General features: G+C 46.5%; 1 protein-coding gene across 8 annotated transcripts in view; it reads left to right on the top strand.

The window, feature by feature from the left end:
• Ilf3 (interleukin enhancer binding factor 3) overlaps positions 1–19,300 on the top strand; it is a 33,966-nt gene extending 14,666 nt beyond the window's left edge. For 2 of the 8 annotated variants that reach the window (XM_076848772.2, XM_076848779.2), the window contains 20 exons: positions 462–559; positions 867–905; positions 1,345–1,574; positions 1,707–1,884; positions 6,570–6,717; positions 8,048–8,139; positions 8,536–8,631; positions 9,422–9,533; positions 9,973–10,070; positions 10,647–10,758; positions 10,839–10,949; positions 11,719–11,918; positions 12,237–12,404; positions 12,723–12,860; positions 12,996–13,172; positions 13,264–13,417; positions 13,583–13,636; positions 17,278–17,643; positions 18,417–18,545; positions 19,081–19,300. In XM_076848772.2, the coding sequence (XP_076704887.2) occupies positions 557–559; positions 867–905; positions 1,345–1,574; positions 1,707–1,884; positions 6,570–6,717; positions 8,048–8,139; positions 8,536–8,631; positions 9,422–9,533; positions 9,973–10,070; positions 10,647–10,758; positions 10,839–10,949; positions 11,719–11,918; positions 12,237–12,404; positions 12,723–12,860; positions 12,996–13,172; positions 13,264–13,417; positions 13,583–13,636; positions 17,278–17,643; positions 18,417–18,545; positions 19,081–19,217 (2,742 nt within the window). In that variant the 5' untranslated portion in view covers positions 462–556 and the 3' untranslated portion in view covers positions 19,218–19,300. Of the gene's footprint in view, positions 1–461; positions 560–866; positions 906–1,344; positions 1,575–1,706; positions 1,885–6,569; positions 6,718–8,047; positions 8,140–8,535; positions 8,632–9,421; positions 9,534–9,972; positions 10,071–10,646; positions 10,759–10,838; positions 10,950–11,718; positions 11,919–12,236; positions 12,405–12,722; positions 12,861–12,995; positions 13,173–13,263; positions 13,418–13,582; positions 13,637–14,081; positions 15,675–17,277; positions 17,644–18,416; positions 18,546–19,080 lie in introns of those variants that run through there. The other 6 variants (XM_076848787.2, XM_076848794.2, XM_076848810.2 and 3 more) reach the window with 6 other exon arrangements.
• The last annotated feature ends 271 nt before the right edge of the window (positions 19,301–19,571 follow it).

The raw sequence follows: 19,571 nt of genomic DNA, 5'->3' as shown, positions 1-19,571 counted from the left end.
CACATAAAATAAAATAAAGATGTTGTGTCCACTGAAAACTGAAAAATAAATATTAAAAAATTCTCTCTCTCTCTCTTTAAAAAAAAAATTGATAGACTTGGGGATGGGGGTGTGACACAGCAGTAGAGCATTTGCCTGATGTGTGTAAGGCACAAGAAAGGAAAAAAGAATGCTTACTGTATGTGAAGAGATGATGAAGGAAGATAGAAAAACGAGTTAAAACTGAGTGTGGGCTGGAAGTCAGACTTGACTTCCAGAAAGTAGCACTTTTCATTTTAAGGGAATTTATAGTTGAGTGCCTTGGTTTAGCACTGGATACTTGAAAACAAAGATGTGTCCTTCTGTGTTAACAGGCCCCTTTGTGAGGCAGCACCCATGTTCTTACTGCCAAATATCTGACTGCTAAAATTAGAAACTATGTATAAAATATATGCAACTAATAAGATTTTCTGGTCTTATAGATAGTTGAAGTATTGATAACACCAAGGAAATCTGTGACAATTTGAAAAGATAAGCAAAAGTTTGATTTGCAGACACTACAGAAAAAGAAATAAAAATGGTAAGAAAGTTGTGTTTTTGTTTTCTTCATTTATGCGAAAAGATGTTTGTAGTAATTCCCCAAAGCATTTGACTGTTACCATTTTATATTAGACTTTTTAAATTATAAAGTAATGTGTGTCATAATAATTCAAATACAGTAGTCCCCCCTTATCCGCGTTTTTGCTTGCCATGGTTTCAGTTACCTGTGGTCCATCGTGGTCTGAACATATTAAATTGAAAATTCCAGAAATAAACAATTCATAGGTTTTAAATTGTGCACCGTCACAATGCCTGCGTCATTCACCTCACTTCATCTCATCACGTAGGCATTGTATCATCATCACTTCATCACAAGAAGAAGAAGGGTGAGTACAGTGCAATAAGATATTTTGAGAGAGTCCACAGTCACAGAACTTAATTACAGTTTTTGTTATAATTGTTATGTTATTGTTGTTAATCTTTTACTTGCCTGATTTACAAATTAAACTTTATATACTTACCTATGTAGAGGAAAAACATAGGATTATGTCGGGTTTGACATGTTGATGGCTTTAGACACCCATTGGGGTCTTCCAATGTATCCCCCGCGGACAAGGGGGACTACTGTAGTATAGAGGTGTATATTGCCCCATTCCTTTTGCTTGGAAAAAAACAGCTAAATTTAGTTGTCTAGCTTCCTAGTCCTTCAGTTGTATTCATACAGTCATTTTTTATGTGACTATTTGGAAATGTGCAACTCAAATGAGAAGTGATGGGTTGCCTAGTCTCTTTACATCATTTTTAGCTTAGTTTTCACATTTCCAGCGTCCAATGCGAATTTTTGTGAATGATGATCGCCATGTGATGGCAAAGCATTCTTCAGTTTATCCAACACAAGAGGAACTGGAGGCAGTGCAGAACATGGTGTCCCACACTGAGCGGGCCCTCAAAGCTGTGTCTGATTGGATTGATGAGCAGGAGAAGGGCAGTGGCGAGCATGCTGAGTCTGACAACATGGATGTGCCCCCAGATGATGAGAGCAAAGAAGGGTCAGGGTAAGTTTGAGATTTTGTGTTGTGAGACAAGTCAGTGTAGAGGTCATCATCTCTTTTTCCTAAGAAATTCTACCTCTCTGGGTCCTGGCTATACCCACTTCCCACTGAGCCAGGCTTTGGTCTGTCCCTCAGGGAACAGAAGGCAGAACATATGACCAGGACTCTTCGGGGTGTGATGAGGGTTGGCCTTGTGGCAAAAGGCCTTCTCCTGAAGGGAGACTTGGATCTGGAGCTGGTGCTGCTATGTAAGGAGAAGCCCACAACTGCCCTCCTGGACAAGGTGGCTGACAACTTGGCCATCCAGCTCAATGTAAGTGTTAACACCAGCAATGACCTGGGGTGGGGGCAGGCAGGAGGGTGTAATGGAGGACATGAGGCAAAGGAAAAGGATCATGCAGGCTTCCTCTTATACTTGCATGTGGAGACCTCCTCTGTAGGTAATAGAAAAAATACCACAGAACATCTGAGGGTCTGTAGGAAGTCACCTGCTGGTGATAATGGCATCCATTACATTGCCAGCTAGTAAGGACCTAGTGGTTGTCATGTACAAGGCTGCACAAGATCCATAGCCAGACTCAATTGGATGGGTGGATAGATGATACAAGAATTAATCTTCCTTCCTCAGCCAGATCTGGTTACAGACATTTTATTTTTAAACATTCACTTATTTTTTAAAAATATATTTCTTTTTGTATATGGACACAATACCTTTATTATATTTTTATGTGGTGCTGAAGATTGAATCCAGTGCCTCCTATGTGCAAGATGAGAGCGCTACCACTGAGTCACACTCCCAGCCTCTCAACATTCATTTATTTGTTCCATTAAAAAAGCATTGTTGGGGCTGGGGATATAGCTCCGTTGGTAGACTGCTTGCCTCACATGCACAAGGCCATGAGTTCAATCCCTAGCAACACACACACACACACACAAAAAAAAAAAAAAAAACCATCGTAGCCTTGCATGGTGGTGCACATTTGTAATCTTCAACGATTTGGGAGGCTGAGGCAGGAAAATCAGAAGTTCAAGGCCAATCTAGGCAATTTAGTGAGACCTTGTTTCAAAAAAAAATAGAAAGGATTGGGTTGTAGCTCAGAGGTAGAGTGCTCCCTTGAGTTCAATCCCCAGCAGTAGAAAGAAAGAGAGGAAGGAAGGAAAGAAGAAAGAAAGGCAGGCAGGCATAAAGTTAACGTGGTGGCATTCCTATAATCCCTGCTATTTAGTAGGCTGAGGCAGGGAATTGTTAAGAGGTCAACCTGTACATCACTGCCGTTTGCTGCCTCTTCAGGATGATCTCTGGATTTCGCTACAAGTAAAGGAAAGAAAAGAAGTTTAATAAAATGAGCCTTAAGTCTTGTTCTATTGAAAATAAAACATTTTCACTTGTAATCATTTGTTCTTGCACACGGGGCTGATAGTTTGGAATTCAGGTCAAAGATCAAAATTGAGATCTGTAATGAGTGTAGTACTTTAGGAACACCTGAGAACCTATTAAAGAGGATGCCCCTATAGTATTTATTTTTAGACGTGATTTTTAAATTTTATTTATTTATTTTTTTCATATTTTTTAGTTGTGGTTGGACACAATATTTTATTTATATGTAGTGCTGAGGATTGAACCCAGGGCTTTGCACATATTAAGCAAGTACTCTACCGCTGAGCCACAACCCCAACCCTTAGTCATAATTTTAAAATTCATTTTACCATTGTGTAAAAAAGTTTTAAGTGTAGCAAATTGGTGTATTTTTAAAGGAAAAACTTGTAGTCATTCTTTTTTTCCCCTACGTGGCACTGGAGATTGAACCCATGGCCTTTGGCATTGAGCCCTGGGTTCTTTATTATATCTTGGGGACAGGGTCTTACTAACTTGCTGCAGCTGGCCTTGAACTTGCAATCCTCCTGTGTCAGCTTCCAAAGTTGGGATAATAGGTGTGTGCACCACATCCAGCAAGAGTCTTTCTTTAGAAAAAGTAGGGGCTGGGGATGTGGCTCAAGCGGTAGCGCGCTCACCTGGCATACGTGCGGGCCGGGTTCGATCCTCAGCACCACATACCAACAAAGATGTGTCTGCCGAGAACTAAAAATAAATAAATAAATATTAAAAAAAAATGCGGGTACATGAGGAACTGAAGTATACATTTAAAAAAAAAAAAAGAAAAAGTAATGAGGGGCTGAGATTGTATCTCATGTGAGGCACTGGGTTCGATCCTTAGCACCACGTATAAATAAATAAAATAAAAAGGTATTGTGTCCACCTACAACTAAAAAAAATATTTAAGGAAAGAAAAAGGTAGCTGGGCGTGGTGGCACACACTTGTAATCCCAGCGGCTCAGGAAGCAGAGACAAGGAGGATTGTGAATTCAAAGCCAGCCCCAGCAGTTTACCGAGGTGCTAAGCAACTCAGTGAGACCCTGTCTCTAAATAAAATACAAAATAGGGCTGGGTATGTGGCTCATTGGTTGAGTGCCCCTGAGTTCAATCCCTGGTACCTCCCCCCAAAAATTAATGAAACAGGGCCTGCCTACAGTCTCCCTAACTCAGGAGGCTGAGGCAAAGAGAATCACAGGTTTGAGGCCAGCCTCAGAAACTTGGCAAGACCCTGCTTAAAATAAGAAATAAAGAAATAAAATAAGAAATAAAATAGAAAAAAGATAAAATAATTAGTATGGGCTTGGGCTATAGTTGGGTGGTAGAGTTTATGTTGAACATGTGCAAGACTCCCAGCTCAAAAAAAAAAAAAAAAAAGGAGCTATCTTAACCATTTGAGTGTCATTTTTTTTCCTCAGGGATATTTGGTTGTATCTGGAGACAACAGGGGTGGGGTGGATACTCCCACACCTAATAGATAGGGGACAGGGATGTTGCTGAACATCCTATGATGCACAGAGCAGCTTCCCTCTCCCACAACTTAGAGTTTTCAGCCCAAATTGAGCACAATGGCACACACCTGTAATCCTAGCAATTCAAGAGGCTAAGGCAGGATGATGCCAAGTTTGAGGGCAGCCTTGACAATTTAGGAAGATCCTGTCTCAAAATACCTAGGGCTGGGGATTTAACTAGTTGGATTTATTCCCAGTACTGTCCAAAAAGAAAAAAAAAAAAATTCAGCCCAGAAGGTTGATTGTGCCTAAGTGGATAAATCTTTTTATTGGTACTGGGGAACCTAGGGGCACTTTACCACTGGGCTACATGTACAGCCCTTTTTATATTTTTATTTTGAGATAGGATCTCACCAAGTTGTTTAGGGTCTTTCCAAGTTGCTGAGGCTGGGCGCAGACTTGTACACTTCCTTTCCTCTGAGTGACTGGAATTCCGGGAAAGAAATCTTAATTTAGATTTTCTGGTCCCTTCATTTTCTCCACAGCACAGTTACTTTGTTTCCTTTAACCAAAATATTAAGAGCTTGAGTTTTTGTCATGAAGTGCTATAAATAATAATAAAGAAAGGAAAAGTCAGATTGTTGTAAACATCTTTATAGATTTTCATTTGTAGAACATACTTACAAATGTGTCATAGGATATAGACTTTGTATGTGTTTATATACCAGGAATTGAATCCAGGGTTGCTTAACCCCAAAGCCATATTCTCAGCTTTAGTTTTTTGTTTTGAGTCATGGTCTCACTAAGTTGCTGTGGCTGGCTTTGAATTTGTAGTCCTCCTGCCTCAGCCTCCTGAGCTGTCGGGATTATAGGCCTGTTCCACTGTGCTTGATGGAGGTAGGTTGTTTTTTTTAACCTCATGTGGTTTGTATTCCACAGTTTGGCAATTTAATGCAGCATTAAAATAGCCATAGCTGGATACCATTTGCCTATGCTTCCCACAGACTTCAAACTGTCCCTGGAGCCTTATGGTGTGGACACGTTCAGTTCATTTTTCAAATCAACTTTTTTTTTTTTGATCCAGGGACCACCTAACCACTGAGCAACATCCCCAGGCCTCCCCCACTTTTTAAAATTCTTTTTGTACTTTTAGATGGACAAAATGCCTTTATTTTAGTTATTTTTATATGGTGCTGAGGATCAAACTCAGTGCCTCACACATGCTAGGCATGCACTCTGCCACTGAGCTACAGCCCCAGCCCTCCAGCCCTTTTGTATTTTATTTAAAAATGGTCTTGCTGAATTGCTTAGGGCCTTGCTAAGTTGCTGAGGTTGGCTTTGAACTTGGGATCCTCTGCCTCAGTTTCCCAAGCCACTGTGGCACCACCAATCCTGGCTTAGAAACTTCAGTCTTAATAAAATTGATTAATCCAAAGTTATCGATTACTAAGTAACAAAAGGAAGATTCACACTCTGTTCTCCTTCAATATATATATTTTTAAAGTCTTTTATGTTGCAGGGGATTGAACCCAGGGCCTTGTACATGCTAGGCAAGTGCTCTACTACTGAGCTACATCCCCAGCCCCATATCCTGTTCTCCTGCCTGATCCTAAGCTCTTCCCTGTTGCATTTTTTGTTTCATGGGGTTTTCACTATGTTGACTACACTATCTTCGAACTCCTGGGTTCATGTGATTCTCTTGCCTCATCCTCCATAGTAGCTTGGACTTCTGCCACTGTTCTCAGCCCTCATTGCTTTTTCCTTTTTGGTACTAACAATTGAATCCTGAGCACTTTACCACTGAGCTATGTCCTCAGCCCTTTTTATTTTAAGATAGGGTCTCACTAAGTTACCCAGGCTGATCTCCAACTTGGGATCTTCCTGCCTCATTCTCCCAAGTCACTGAGATTACAGGTGTGTGCCATTGTGTATGGTACACATTGCATCATGAAGTTAGTAGAAATGATTTCTCTTGCCTGTGGAATTAGTGACTCCTCCTTCAGAATAGCAAGAAAATTTCCCAGGGCTGAGCCAGCTAAGGGACAGGCTAGATGGAGGCTTACCTGGCATATTATACCCTGAAAAGCTGGCTTCTGTTATAGAAACTGGCAGAGTCAACCAGAACTGTTGATTGCTCTGGGGAGAGTGTTTTGAAAGTTGCATTTTCTATTTTAGGCTGTAACAGAAGACAAGTACGAAATACTCCAATCTGTGGATGATGCTGCAATTGTGATAAAAAATACAAAAGAACCTCCATTGTCCCTGACCATCCACCTGACATCCCCTGTTGTCAGAGAAGAAATGGAAAAAGTATTAGCTGGAGGTAGGGAAGCTGAAACAGGCTGGCAGGACATTGAAAACTTGGTGTTCCCTCACTGTTCAAATGTGCTATTCAGTTTTAGACTGCTTTGATTAGAGGGTACAGGTGTAGATTTGTCCACCTTTACTCTTGAGGTCATATCTCCTATTGGCTTTGATCACTGGGAGTTTGTCCATTTGGTGGCACTAAAAGTGAGTAGCACTTTTCATAGGGAATTGCACCATTGTTTTTCTTAATCCTTGAATCTTCTTTCATATAAGCATTAAACTTGTCTCCCTGTTGAGCCATTCTCTGGCCTTGGAAAAATGGGTCCCTGGTAATCTTACAATTTTGCAGATGTTAATGACAAACAATGCTTGTGCATGAATGTCACATTGGAATTGTTAGGTCAGTTTGTGTTGCAGCAGAACTGAGGGCTGCTTCCTTTGTCCTCTGCCATTGGTACTTCTGTCTGGTCAAATGTCTGAGACATCAAGGGCCCATTGCAACATTGTAAACTGTTGCAAGCCTTTCCAACTGAATCTTTGCACATAGGACACTGATTCTGTGTCCACAATTCATTGTCTACCCTGGTCCTCTCCCATGACTGTCTCAGACTTTATTCAAGTCCCGGATAGATGGCAGAATAGATATACACTCCGGCTCTGTTGCAGCATAGAGTGACATGGCACCCTTTTTGCAGTTATGTTATTTACCTTTGGCTCTCATATCTGAAGCTGAAAAGTAAAAGCCCTTCTAGCTTATCCATTTAGGGACGCTGGACCTTTGACCAACAGGACTCTCTCTGTCAAGGGCTGGGGCTAGGGCAGTCCCGCCTAGTGGGCGGAGGTGGTCCCCTTTGCCACAGATGCCTTGGGATGGCTGTTGTGGGAAGCAGAGCGGGAGTTTATTTCCCCTCCCCCACCTTTTTTGTTGTTTTTTTTCCTATTGAAAATTCTAGTCTAGCGAATTTATGGGGAGGAAGCAAGGGAATAGTCTATTAGAAGATAGGATGCACCTATCTTTCCTCCCTTCCCCATGGATTATTCCTTTTAGAATAACTTCCCACTTTTAATTTTGTTTTTTTTGGTTTTTTTTTTTTTTTTTTGGTTGTTGTTTTTTGGTTTTTTGGTTTTTTGGTTTTTTTTTTTTGGAGGGGGCCTCCAATTTTTCTGATTTCCTCTCAGGGCAGAGTTCATTGCACTCTAGCTTCTCCTTCCCTGGTCAAGGGTGGAGATGAATTCAGATTCTGGGAGACTCAGCTGCCCTTTAGGAAGCTGCCATATCCCCTTTCCACCTGACAGAAACCCCTTGGTCAAACTGTACCTTGTCTTCTTATTCCATCCATGAATAGAAACGCTATCAGTCAACGATCCCCCGGATGTTCTGGACAGGCAGAAATGCCTTGCTGCCTTGGCGTCCCTCCGACACGCCAAATGGTTCCAGGTTTGCATTTTGTTCTTCTCTTTGTCTTTTGGTAGAGAATTCCTAAGTTTTAACTTGGCTAACTTTTACCATAAAGTTTCTGTAACATTGACGATAGCCGTGCTGATCTTAGCACCTGTGGCCATGGCCGTGCAGCTGCTAACACAGAGCACGTAAACAAATTTGACACCCCTGAGGAGCCTTGTGACCAAGCAGGTGGGCTGCTGCTGCTTTGTGTTAAGAGTAACAGCAGTGTCATACACCCGGTGAAGTCACTGCTGACCACATACTTGGTGGTTGTGCACACTTAACCGTTTACCCTTGGCAAAGCAGCACCATGAAACTTGTGTTGTCCATGTTAGCCTTGTTTCTAGGGAAGTGCTTTCATGTAAAAGAATCTGTCCTTTCTTCTTTTAGGCAAGAGCCAATGGGCTGAAGTCATGTGTCATTGTCATCCGAGTTCTGAGGGATCTGTGTACTCGTGTACCCACCTGGGGCCCCCTCAGAGGATGGGTAAGGCACCCGTAGCCATGACCAGAGGGTTGTATATAGCAGAGGCTGTCTCCTATTTCAGGAATACTGGGTGATACTGGGCATATATGGCCTTTCAAGGTGTGGCTATCATGTCCCTTCACTGTTTCTTGTTGGGCAGTTACTGTTGTCCAGACTCTGGGTGGCCTAAGCGCTAGATAAGGATCCTCCATGGGGGATGTTCAGGCTTAGCCCAGGGAAGAAGGCAGGCCAGCCTGTACAATGTGACTTGTTTCATAAGAAGCATTTGCAGATGCTCTTGGATAGTCAGACTAGAGCTTTTGAACCATTCCTAGCCAGCTGCCTGTTTCCTTTGGGTGTTTTTATGTACCTACTTATATGCTCAATATTGTATATTGGTACATACAGCCAAAAAGATTTTTTGGGCAAGCCTGGTGATACGGCTCAGTGATAGAGCACTTGCTACGCGTATGCAAGGGCCTTGGGTTCCATTCCCAGGATCTCCCCAAGAAAGAGAAAAAGGAGCTTGTCCCTTTCGAGGTAGCCTGCATTGTCCCTTGAAAGAGTATTCTTTGCTTTATCTTGAAAGCTTCTTGCTCTCAAGGTGGTACCCATTCTCCCTTGAGTATGTCTCTGTGGGGGAAAAAAAAAGAACGAAAATAGAGTTACTGAATCCTGCTCCAGGTCTCACCTTTGGCTGTGATTCTCGTACTCCCCACCCCTGTCCCACTCACCCAGTAATGTTGCCTTGCTTTGGACTTAGCCAGGCCCCTTCCAAAACCTGTTACTCACTTTCACTCTTTCCTTTCAGCCCCTGGAGCTCCTGTGTGAGAAGTCCATTGGAACAGCCAATCGGCCCATGGGTGCCGGCGAGGCCCTGAGGAGAGTGCTGGAGTGCTTGGCGTCCGGCATCGTGATGCCAGGTTGGGGCCTTGTGGTTTGCAAGTTGCAGGGAAAGGACAGGGATCAAGGCCCTTTGGCCACCTCCTCGCTGATCCACTGACTGGGTTAGGGCAGCAGCAGCAGCAGCAGCTCCGTGTACCCCGCTAGGGCCGAAGCATGTGATTACCCTCTTGCACCATCATATCCAGCCCTGTGTGCCGGGTCCGCAGCTGTGATTCAAAGGGCGGATCCGGGGGCAGTGGTGACCCACTCCCACATGACTTTCTTGCTCTGAAACATATGTGGATTATTTTTGTCAAGGGCTGGATGCCGAGTGGGTCACCGAGCTCGGCGTGTTTTCCAGAGCTGGGTGTGGATGGGGCGCGGGGGAGTAACGCACCTGGTCCCCTCAGCCAGCACAACTCTTCTGAGATGCTAAAAGATAATCCTCTGCATATCTTCCTTGTTTCCTGCCTTCAGATGGTTCTGGCATTTATGACCCTTGTGAAAAAGAAGCCACTGATGCTATTGGGCATCTAGACAGACAGCAACGGGAAGATATCACACAGAGTGCGCAGGTATAGTTGTCGCCATTGCCAACGTGAGCCCGTACCCAGTTTGCACTCACTGGCTCCCAGTTCCATTACTGAGTATTCACAGGGCAGCCCCTGGATCATAGGTTCAGGTTGTGAACTGAAGGCAAGGCATGAATTTTGATACAGGGCGCCCCAATCTGGGATTCTTCTTTCCCCTTGGCGCCATGTGTGGTTGTTGTCTGCCCCTCAGTCTGCCTGAGTGCCCTGTTGGCATATTTAGTGCAGCGGGGAGACATGTTTGCTATACAGATTGCTCCAGGGGTCCTTCCCCTGTGCAGGCCCACCACCTGGCTCCGTGTGGCAACCAGTGCCCAGGTTGGGGTCTCCTGTATTCTTCTTTAAGGGGGGTGGTCACTGGCTGGCCTTCCCCCACAGCAAGGCTGGGCTGAAGCAGTCGGTCAGGCCCTGCCCTGGCTGTTGGGGGACCCCTCCTTTATGTAGGGGAGATCATTAGTAGTTACCCAGCTCCTGTTCCATCTCAGAAGACATTAGTGAGCAACACATGCTATAGCTGTGAGCGCAGGGCAGCCAGGTCAGACTCCTCTTCCCCTTCTCCAGCATGCACTACGACTTGCTGCGTTTGGCCAGCTTCATAAAGTACTCGGAATGGACCCCTTGCCTTCCAAGATGCCCAAGAAACCAAAGAATGAGAATCCAGTGGATTACACCGGTAAGCATACACAGGCATTGGGTAACTAGGCTCTTCAGAGTGGCCACCTACAGCCCTTCCACCCTATTTTCCTGTTTCAGTTCAAATCCCCCCCAGCACTACTTATGCCATTACGCCCATGAAACGCCCAATGGAAGAGGATGGTGAAGAAAAGTCTCCCAGCAAGAAGAAGAAGAAGATTCAAAAGAAAGGTACAGGCATATATCTTGTTGGTGCTATTGATTTAGTCCTCCTTCAATTAGGTTGGCTCCAACACTGAATTTTGCTTTTTTTTTTTTTTTTCGAGACAAGGTCTCCTGGGTTGCTGAGGGCCATATAAATTGCTGAGGCTTGCTTCAAACTTGCTATCCTCTTGCCTTAGCCTTCCAGCTTGCTGGAATTATAGTTGTACACCACCACACCCAGCAACTTGATTTTTTTTTTTTTTTTTTTTAATTTTTTAATTTTGTTTTGTTTTGGTATGGGGTATTGAACCCAGGGGCTCTCAAACACTAAGTCGCATCCCCAGCTCTTGTTCATATTTTATTGAGACAGGGTCTCACTAAGTTGCTAAGGACCTCGTTAAGTTGCTGAGGCTGACTTTGAACTCTCAATCCTCCTGCCTCAGCTTCTTCAGCAGCTGGGATTATGGGTGTGCACCACTGCGCTGACCTTCATTTTTCTTAAATGTGATTTTTAAGTCCTTTTAAAAATTAGATTGGGGTTATAGCTCAGTGGAGAGCCCTTGCCTGACCATGTTCGAGGCTTCAGTTTTGATCCCTAACACTAAGTAATCAATAACTCTCACAGATGACTGGGACACATGGGGGTGGATATGCATCTGCCGGTGGCTATGGGAGAAGCACAGGCCAAACTGTCTGGCAGTGCACCAGTCACTGAGACTTCAGCGTCCTCACCTGGGCTTTCTCTGACAGGCATTTTGGTGTCTCATTCCAAACTACCTTGGTGTTCTCTCCTCAGAGGAGAAGGCTGAGCCTCCCCAAGCTATGAATGCTCTGATGCGGCTAAACCAGCTGAAGCCAGGGCTGCAGTACAAGCTGGTTTCCCAGACGGGCCCTGTCCATGCCCCTATCTTCACTATGTCTGTGGAGGTGGATGGAAGTTCATTTGAGGCTTCTGGGCCATCCAAAAAGACTGCCAAGCTGCACGTGGCTGTTAAGGTAAATGTGGCTGATGTCATCTGAATGGCAAAACTAGTTTCCTCCTGGGCTTCTTTAGAGACCTCAGTCCCCATCGGTATAACATGCATCCTGGGGAAGGCATGGATACACCAAGGTTAGATTTTCAGACATTTGCCAAGTACCACGTGGCAAGAATGCTTTTAGAGCTTCCTCAAAACTAACTGCAAGTTGCCAGGCTGTATCCTCAGCTTCTGTTCCAGGATGTCCCAGGCAGCTGTAGGGTGCTGCAAGGACCTGCAGGGAAGGTTCCACACTGGTCCTTTCCACATCAGGACTCTGGGTCTGGCCTCCTTGCAGGTGTTACAGGACATGGGCCTGCCAACTGGCGCTGAAGGCAGGGACTCCAGCAAGGGGGAGGATTCTGCTGAGGAGACAGATGCGAAGCCAGCAGTGGCGGCCCCGCCTCCTGTAGTGGAAGCTGTTTCAGCGCCCAGTGCTGCCTTTCCCTCAGATGCAGCTGCCGAGGTGAGCGTGTGGTGGGTGCTGGGAGTGACTGCCAGGGCAGAGCGGGCAGGCATTGGTTGTTTCTTTATATAAAAAAAGATTCCCCCCACGCCTAAAACTGTAGCCGCAACATACAGGGGATGGTTTGGCTCACCAGAATGGGGACTGGTGGGGTTGGTTGCGTTATTTGGTGTAGGCATTTGTGAGTTGGCATATACTCAGATGGGGATGGCAGGGGATGTGGAGCAGAGGACCTCAACCCCGATTGAGTTGTATCCCACCATGTGGTTGGATAGCCTGTAGCTGAGTTTGTTGGTTTTCTTTTGTGTTTTCCCTGAGAACGTAAAACAGCAGGGGCCGATCCTAACTAAGCATGGCAAGAACCCAGTTATGGAGCTTAATGAGAAGAGGCGCGGCCTCAAGTATGAGCTCATCTCTGAGACTGGGGGCAGCCACGACAAGCGATTTGTCATGGAGGTGAGTGACCAAGGGCCAGTCCTGTGCTTCCTGGATTGAGTTCTTCTTTGGGGGACTGGTCTCTACAAAGGTGGGACTCCTTCCCCAGAGGAAGGCACTGTGTCACCTCCACACCCATCCATCCATTGTCTTCAGGTCGAGGTGGATGGACAGAAGTTTCAAGGTGCTGGTTCAAACAAAAAGGTAGCAAAGGCATATGCTGCCCTTGCTGCGCTGGAAAAGCTTTTCCCTGATGCTCCCCTTGCCCTCGAAGCCAACAAAAAAAAGAGAGCCCCAGTCCCTGTCAGAGGGGGACCTAAATTTGCTGCCAAGGTAAGCACATGTCCTTGAATCTTCAGCTTCAGCAAAAATTCTCTCATATGGTGAGGGGAGGCGACCCTCACTTGTCTGCTTTCTCTTCCAGCCACACAACCCTGGCTTTGGCATGGGAGGCCCCATGCACAATGAAGTGCCTCCACCTCCAAACCTCCGAGGACGGGGAAGAGGAGGCAACATTCGTGGACGAGGGCGAGGGAGAGGATTTGGTGGCGCCAATCATGGAGGCTACATGAATGCTGGTGAGGGCCCTTGTCCTGTGCTGTCCCCATCTACCCAGTTTATATTTTCTGGGTGTGTCCATGTTTCTTTTGGGGTGCAGGGACTTGGGTGGGGCTGAAATGTGGAACTCACTCAAGAGGGCAAGGGCAGGTCAGACGCACATAACCCTGTCTGTTCTCTTCCAGGTGCTGGGTACGGAAGCTATGGGTACGGAGGCAACTCGGCGACAGCAGGCTACAGTAAGTGTGCTTCTCTCTGTGTCCACGTGGGAGGAAGCAGCAGCTTAGTCGTGGGCCTGAGTTAGTGCAGGGCGGCCTAGCCACAGCCTTCGTGAGGCTAAAGAACGACCCGCACCTTTTTGCGGGTATTAGGTCAGACAGCCCTCAGGTCTTCCCCGACCCCACAAGTGTGTCCTTGACTCTTAAGTGCTAACACACCAACTTGTGTGACTTCCAATCTCCTTAGAAGTCAGAATTTTAAATTTCTCTGCTTTAAGCCATGCGAAGCACCCATCTTGCAAACGCACCTTTCCTGCCAGTGCACCGCTCTTGTCTTGAGAAGGAGCCTTCATTGGGGGTCACAGGAGCAGAGAAATCTAAAACATGAATTTCAAATGTGGCGCTCTGTGCCATTTTTCAAAAGAATTCTAATTTCTTCTCTCTGCTCTGTCTCCCCCTTTTGTAGGTGACTTTTTCACAGACTGCTACGGCTATCATGATTTTGGGTCTTCCTAGAGCGTCTAAAAGTATTGCACACAAAATCAACTTTTTACTCCAATTTCCTCCAACTCCAAAACCCAAAGTGTCCGTGCTGTGTCCCTGTGCTTCACTGGGTTTCTCAACCGTGGCTTTCCACCGCAGCTTGTCTGAAACTCTTAGCCTGCAGAATTTAAGACAATGGCAGTTTTTATCGTGATTTGCCTTTGAACTTGGTCATATTGAAGTTCACAATAAGTGGAAAACAATTTTCTCAGAGAATGTATTTTTGTGCAGACTTGCACAGAATTCTAGAGCCAGCGTTGTTCAGCATCAAGGCAAAAGCCCACCTTTGCTTTTTATGGAAAGCATTACTTTATTTAAAGAGACAGATAATGATGCATTTTAATCTACCTTTGTCTTAATTTACAGCAGGTTTTGTATGAATTTTTAACCTTTTAACAAATTCCCACATCTGGTTGATGCCTTTGACAGTGATGAAAATGATTTCACCACATCTGAATCCAGAGCAACTGAGTTTTTTTTTTTTTTTAAACAAGCATGTAAAATGTTGGGAACATGGGGAATTGTACACTGTGCTAAGTTACCTCCTCCCGCCTTTGTAAATGCTCTGGTGGGTGTCTTGTTTGGGGTGCGGTATTTTGTGGCTGGTTTAGCTAGAGAGTGAACTCTCAAAGGTATCAAAACTGTGCTTCCATTTCCTGTGCAAGAAACAGACAGGCTTTAAGGGGTAGAAAACATGAAATTTTGCAAGTCTTGGTCACAGTTGCAAATGCATGGAATTCTGGATATTTTTTTTTGGATGGGGCTTGAAAAATCGTCTAGTAGAGCTGAGCATGGTGGCACACATTATAGTCTCAGCTACTCTGGAGGATCACAAGATTGAGTCCAGCCTTGGGCAACTTACCAAGAACCCTGTCTTAGAAAAAACATAATAATAATAAAAAGGTTGGGGATGTAGCTCAGTGGTAAATTGCCCCTGGGTTCATTTCTTAATACCATTAAAATAAAAATACATGGCCTGAGATTCAGTGGTAGAGCGCTTGCTCACAATGTGAGGCCCTGGGTTCAGTCTCCCAACACTGCAAAAAAAAAGGAAAAAAGCCTAGTACATTCCCAGATTTCTGCTGATTAAACAGCTGCACACTCCAGAGGCCTGGATATTTTTCTGTGTGTGCAAAGGCACATGGTCTTATGGCTCTTCACTGGGACCCCAGTGGTCTTTGGCTCTTCTGGTGGGAGCCATCCTTGAAAACTGGGGTTTTGGCTGTGCTCAGCAGTTCTTTTTGCAGGAAAGCCTGCCTCTGTGCTGACTTGCAAGATTTTGCGTTTATTCAGGCAAAAATGGTCAAAACGGTTAATATGTGATTTGTTCCCCAAGGTTTGAAACATTCAGTGAAACTTTTTAAAAACTTTGATTGCATGATGTATTATTATTTTTTTTTTTAGAAAGTTATTGTTTGAGAATAATGTCTTTTTATACCAGGAAAATAGTTATCTTGAATGACGTTGAAAACTTCCCCTTCCCTTTATTTTATTTTTTTTTTAATCAATACATGTTAAAGTAACGAGTCCTCGATACTTGCGTCTTCATTCATTCCCGGCTTTAGGCGGGGCAAGGTGGGGTGCTCAGTGCAGGACACTGGGGAAACTGGGATTTGGGGTGGTGGAGGCAGTGCTCTCAGGGAGTATACTGAAGCTCTTATCCCCCAAGTCTCCTCACTGAGCCTCCACATGTTTGCTTTCTTGCTTTGTGGTATACATCCTCCCCCTCAGTGTTGGCTTTGTGAATGGTGGGAGGGGAAAGAGGCCTTCCTGAAGAAACAAACTCAAGTTTGGAGACCAGTTCTATTTCCATATGCTTGTGCCAGTAGCCCATGGCCCATCAACATGGGCTACACATCTGCAGAGGATGGAAGGCATGTGAGAACTCCAGTGTCCCCTTCCAGAAGGCATGGAACCCTCATGCTTGATACGGGAAGAAAGGACAGGTTGTGTGGGAGCCTCCCCTCCCATTCCCATCCATCCTGGGACCTAACAGGGAAGCTGCCTTTGATGTCTGTGGGCAGAGGTGCCTTCATGTTTAGTCCTCCCTTCTGCAGAGACCCAGGAACACCGCAGCCCCTGTTGAAGTGCTGGTGAACGTCTAACTGGGCTGGAGAGCTGCCCACATAGCCTGGCCTCCCAGGCCTCAGATCCAGTTCATTCTGGGACTTCCCACAGCCAAGCCTGAACCCCCTGATTAATTAGAGTCCCTTGTAAAACCGGGGATGGAGTGTTCCTTAGCCTGTCCCCTATTGCACCCCAATTTTAGCTACAGCAGTGTGTTGAAAGCCTAGTTACCAGAAGGCAGGTCCTCACTGTAACATCCTGCCTCAGGACTGAGCATGTGGCAGCCACAGTGCAAGTTTGTCAGTGCTGCTACTCTGTCCTGCCTGTGCCCCAGCAGCTGTACTGGGAATGAGGAAGGGGCCTTGGGGAGGCCACTGAGGCTTTATTTAGCTTAAGGCTCTGCCTGACATCGTGTTCCCAGCCTTAGCCTGAGCTGGTCTCCCCAGTAGGTCAGAAATCTATACTGCTTGTAGTCATGTTTTTCTGTAAGTAGTAACCAGGGAGAGGCCCACATCATTTGAGTCTCAATTTGTTATTTCTAAGATGCAGCTTCATACTAGTTGGTCTTCCAAGAGCAAGGGTGGTTTTAGGGGCCTTATTACAGGGTACTCCTGGGGTCTCCAGTCTCTGCCTGCTGAATTTGTTTCCAGCACAGAGGGGAGGAGGTAGTAGGGGTGGCTTGCTGCTTCTCTGGGGCTTTGCTTTTCTTGTCACCGTTGGGGGACATCTGGGTACCCGTCAGCTAGTCCTGAATGTCATCTGCGCTGGGAGCCCATCTCATTGTAATGTTGACATCTGCTGCAAAAGCTGCTGTCGTGCCGCTGCTTGGCAAAGATCCTTTGTTGTCGCCAGCTGATGGGTGAGTGGAGCTGAAGGCTGGGCCAGCCGAGCCAGGCGCCTTACAGCAGAGCCAGGGCTCTCCTTCTTCCTTGCTGCCTCTGGGCAGCCAGTTCATGGGTCAGCCTTCAGGGCCCACGGCTGCCACCTCCCTTTCCCTTCCTGCCCCCTTGCCTTTTCTTTTCTTCCACCTGACCCGCTGCCTCCCTGTTTAGGTCAGTTCTACAGCAACGGAGGGCATTCTGGGAATGCTGGTGGTGGCGGCGGCGGGGGCGGTGGTGGCTCCTCCGGCTACGGCTCCTATTACCAAGGGGACAACTACAACTCACCAGTACCCCCAAAACATGCTGGGAAGAAACCGCCACATGGGGGCCAGCAGAAGCCCTCCTACAGCTCGGGCTACCAGTCCCACCAAGGCCAGCAGCAGTCCTACAACCAGAGCCAGTACAGCAACTACGGGCCCCCTCAGGGCAAACAGAAAGGCTATAACCATGGACAAGGCAACTACTCCTCCTACTCCAACTCCTACAACTCTCCCGGAGGCGGGGGCGGGTCAGACTACAACTACGAGAGCAAATTCAGTGAGTTGGCTTCCAGCATCCCTGGGTCAACCTGGCAATGAGTCCTGTGGAGTTGCAGAAGCCCAGAAATGCCCAGACCTCTGCCCAAGGAACTAGGAGGAAAACAGGTGGTGTTGGCTGCAGGCAGGTGTTAGGAAGGATCTCATGGCCCAGGTCTCTGCTCTTTCCTCTGCTTTTCCCCATGGGCAGGTATAGCTGAGGCCTCTCCCCTCAGGGTGGCTAGGCACGAGGGTAGAGGCTGAGAGGCAGTCTCCCGGGATAGTTCTTGAAGTGTTATTAATATCCTTTTACCTCATGCACAGACCCAGCAGGCACTGGCTGTATTGTTGACCCAGTTGGCAGAGTAGGTGTGCACTTATCCTTGATATAGAATAGTGGTCACTAGCAAGACTGGAGACTTGGAGGGAGCTGTGCTGTGTACATGTAGGCTGGAGGGAGCATCATGTCACTGAATTTACATCTGGAAAGCTTGGGTTGCAGGGACAGGTGGGAAAGCTGGAGAGAACAGGTTTCAGAGCTTTCTTTTTATTTGTTTATATGCAGTGCTGAGAATCGAATCCAGTGCCTCACACATGCGAGGCAAGCGCTTTACCACTGAGCCACAACCCTAGCCTGACCTTGTTACCTCTTGCCAAATTTAAGGAGACAAACATCTGCCAAAGGCAGGGGCAAGGCTCTGTCTAAGGGAGAGCCTTGCTAGAGTCCTGGACCATGCCAGCCACATAGTCCTCAGGCCCTCAGATCCCCTAATGACACTGTCTTCTCTCCCCTAGACTACAGTGGTAGCGGAGGCCGAAGCAGCGGGAACAGCTATGGCTCAGGCGGGTCATCCTACAACCCAGGGTCACACGGGGGCTACGGTGGAGGCTCTGGGGGCGGCGGCTCATATCAAGGCAAACAAGGTGGGCCTGGGCAGCAGGTGGCACAGCAGGGTGGCCCTGGGCCTGACAGGAATAGCACTGCATGGGCAGGACAATGGTGGCAGCTGTGCTATTGCTTCCTTGTGGGGTGTTTGGGGCTCTATAAAAGTTGGGCTCTGGCCATACCAGCTGCTTGGCCTTTTCTGAATCTGGAGACCAGAAATTGCCTTACTCTTCAGTATTGGTACCTGCTTGAAGAGATGTTGACAACATTGAGGCCCAAACTGACTCATGATCTTAGATGCTACCTTTGGTTCGGGGTGGTGAGCTCAGGCAGCCCCCCTGTTCTTTAACCAAGAAAATCACCATTTGCCATCACCCTTAGTAGAAGCCAGGATCATAGTGGTCCCACCTCTCAGTGTGCTGGGTCCCAATTAGAAGTGAAAGGCACTTACAATAAAGGAGGAGCCTGTGGGGCTTGCCGCCTGGGGACACAACTCAGGTGCAGCTGAGGTCCTTAGGCCTGGTGGGCAGGCAGATCCTTGTCGCCACCTCTAATCTACCCTCTCTCTTGTAGGAGGCTACTCGTCACAGTCGAACTACAATTCCCCAGGGTCTGGCCAGAACTACAGCGGCCCTCCCGGCTCCTACCAGTCCTCACAGGGTGGCTATGGCAGAAACGCAGACCACAGCATGAACTACCAGTACAGATAAAGGCCCTGGGGCTGCCCATTTGTACCGTCTGCATTTACGCCGTTGGAAGATTCAGTTTTACGTATCACAGTTACCATGTCAGCCGGTCCTCCAGGCGCCCCCACCCGTCCACGTTGCTGTGTTGTGAGGTGCAGCGGTTCCTCCGGGGACCTGTGCTGTGACCCATATTTAGCCGTGTTTGGGACTCCGTGTCTTCAATGGTTTGTTAGTTGCCATTACAACCTTGTCTGGGTAGAGTTTTGCGTTCTTGCCGTTCAGTATCCCTCTGTCTATTTACACTTGGTGTTAGTGTTGACTCAGTTTGTCTTTAAATAGTTACAGAAGGGATACGTCATCTGTTAATGCTTTTGTGAA

The sequence above is a fragment of the Callospermophilus lateralis genome, chromosome 1, assembly GCF_048772815.1.
Source record: "Callospermophilus lateralis isolate mCalLat2 chromosome 1, mCalLat2.hap1, whole genome shotgun sequence".
Lineage (NCBI taxonomy): Eukaryota > Metazoa > Chordata > Mammalia > Rodentia > Sciuridae > Callospermophilus > Callospermophilus lateralis.
Note: the sequence above shows the minus strand (reverse complement) of the source record. Positions and strands in the feature narration are given on the sequence as shown.